This window comes from Tupaia chinensis, unplaced genomic scaffold, assembly GCF_000334495.1.
Source record: "Tupaia chinensis unplaced genomic scaffold, TupChi_1.0 Scaffold000131_1, whole genome shotgun sequence".
Taxonomy (NCBI): Eukaryota; Metazoa; Chordata; class Mammalia; order Scandentia; family Tupaiidae; genus Tupaia; species Tupaia belangeri.
Window position 1 is genome coordinate 1,163,447 of NW_006159600.1, and position 2,305 is coordinate 1,165,751.

The 2,305-nt window shown below is 65.7% G+C and overlaps 1 protein-coding gene across 1 annotated transcript in view; it reads right to left on the minus strand.

The window, feature by feature from the left end:
- The window catches only part of LOC102500528 (alpha-1B-glycoprotein-like), a 26,241-nt gene extending 24,813 nt beyond the window's left edge, over nucleotides 1–1,428 (minus strand). Inside the window, 1 exon segment of the mRNA XM_027770403.1 lies at nucleotides 1,367–1,428. Coding sequence (XP_027626204.1) covers nucleotides 1,367–1,428 — 62 coding nt within the window.
- Between the last annotated feature and the right edge of the window lie 877 nt (nucleotides 1,429–2,305).

A 2,305-nucleotide genomic window follows, 5' to 3' on the forward strand; every position in this document is an offset into this window, starting at 1 on the left:
AGCGGGGCCGTGGGGGGGGGGGTCATGGCGTCTCCCCCACTGGTCCCGGCTGTGCAGACGGAGGAGACCAGGGTGCAGGCAGGACAGACAGACGCGCAGGGTGTGGGCATACAGAGGCTGGCACAGGGATGTCACATACTTAACCCAGCAGGAAGGGGAACTGACCCTCCCCTGGGCCTGGCTCTGGTTTCCCCAGGACTGGGGCAGGCTCTCTGCAGACATTTCTTTTTTCCTTATTTTATTTATTTATTTTTTTTGAGAGGTTTTTGCTATAGAGCGCGTGCGCTCGCCAGACAGACAGAGACATAGAGACAGAAAGCGAGAAGTCACCCCCCCCCGGGGGGGATGACCAAACCTCAATCCCTTCTCCTCCATTCTCCTCTCGGGATCTTGGGCACGCACGTACACGCGCCCGGTGTGAGTTTTAAGCCACCGGGTCCGGGACTTGAACTGTAGCCAACTACATGGGAGTCCAGCAACATAGCCATTATGCTAACTGCTGGTTCCTCTGCAGACATCTCTGACAGACATGGGGGTTCCCCAACCCCGGCCACGACCTGCATGATCTGTCCTCTCACCGAGGGCCGGGACGTAGCTCAGACAGACCTGGCGCCTTCCTGGGTCGGGCTCTGAGGCAGGGTGAGCCCGGGCTGCTCCCCTTCTCTCGGAGTTTCCCAGGGGTCCCCTGCACCCCTTCAGCCCGTCCATCAGCCCAGCCTGTGAGTCCTCAGCATGGCCAGCTTCAGCCAGCCCCGGCTGCTCAGGGTGCACAGATGACCCAGGACCAGGGACATGACCCCCCCCTGCCTGTGCAGGCCACGGGGAGCCAGGGCCCATCGTCCCAGAGGCCGTGTGACCCGGACACGTACCCCCCCCAGGACTTCTGAACGTGCCGATTCTCTCCCTACCTCCCTCATCCGGGGACCCGCCAGAGCTGTGTGAGGGGCTCGCTGCTCTCGGGACCCCAGGGTGCAGGGAGGGGGCTGCGGTGGGCGGCTCGGTGCGCCCTGCTGTAACAGTCCCCAGACGGGGTTTGTGAACACCAGGAATCTAGGCTGGTGCTCTGGGCAGTCCCTGCCAAGCCGCAGGGAGGGCGGTGTCTGGTGAGGCTCTCTGCCCCGTACCCCTCCTGCTGCACCCTCGGGAGGTAGGAGCCTGCTGCTCAGGGGGCAGAGGGCGGAGGGCACAAGGGGGTGTCTGCTCCCTGCAGGCCTTTAGTGAGGCCCCTCACCCCACCCCTGGGGCTCCCCCATGACTTCCCACCCCCAGGCCCCGCTCCTGAGCCTGTCCCTGGTGATCAAGGTGAGGCACGTGCACCGGGGGACAGTCAGACCACCGTGGGCTCTGGAGTCAGGCCACGGCGCACCCCCACATCTGACGCCTCGGGGACATGCTGGCCAGAGCCCGGGACCGGGCCAGGTTCTGCATCGTACACATGAAGGGCACCCACGCGGGGCGGTATCGCTGCTCCTATCACACCCCCGCAGGCTGGTCGGAGCCCAGTGACCCCCTGGAGCTGGTGGTGACAGTGAGAGGACAGGCAGGCCCCGCCCCAGCTCTGCCCTCAGGAAGGGGGTGCCAGGGTGGGTGCCCACTACCAGCTGCCCCCTCTCTCCTAGGAGCTCACGGCAAACCCGCCCTCTGAGTGTTCCTGGTGGCCCACATGGCCGTCCCCTGCCAGCCTCTCCCACACCCTGTGCGTGGGCACACGGTACAGCAGGGACCGGCCGGATCGCAGCTGGGAGGTCGGAAGGGTGCTGGCCGAGGCAGGGTCTCAGGCTGACTGAGAAGAGCAGACGTGGTGGTGACTCTGGTGACTCGGGGTGGGGTGTCTGGGGGCAGGTCACCTGCTGTGGGGGAGGAGCTGGGCTCTGGGCTGGGCCTGGCCGTCCTGAGCAGCAGGCGGAGCCCCCAGTGACTGGAGGGAGCTGCGGCCCTGCAGCTGGGTCTGATGGGGAGGTCAGCCACAGCTAAGGCCGGGCTGAGAGATCGGAACCTCGGCAGGGACAAGGGCGGACGAGGGGCCGCAGGGAAGGAGGGGCTGCCTCGAGTCTGCAGCGGGTGCACGGTGCTGCGTGGCCAGGGCCGTGGTGAGGAGGCCGGGGCAGAGCCACGAGTTCACTGCCCGTGAGCAGAGAGGGAGGGCTGCAGCTGCTCCCCGGTCTGCCTCGGTGGCCCTCAGGGGATGGACGGCCGAGAACTGGGGGGGATGTTCTAAGGCTGCTAACTGACCCCCAGAGGAAGCCCAGCAACTTCCTGGCTCGGGTCTGTGGTTTGGTTTCTCTAACCCTCCTTCCCACTTCCT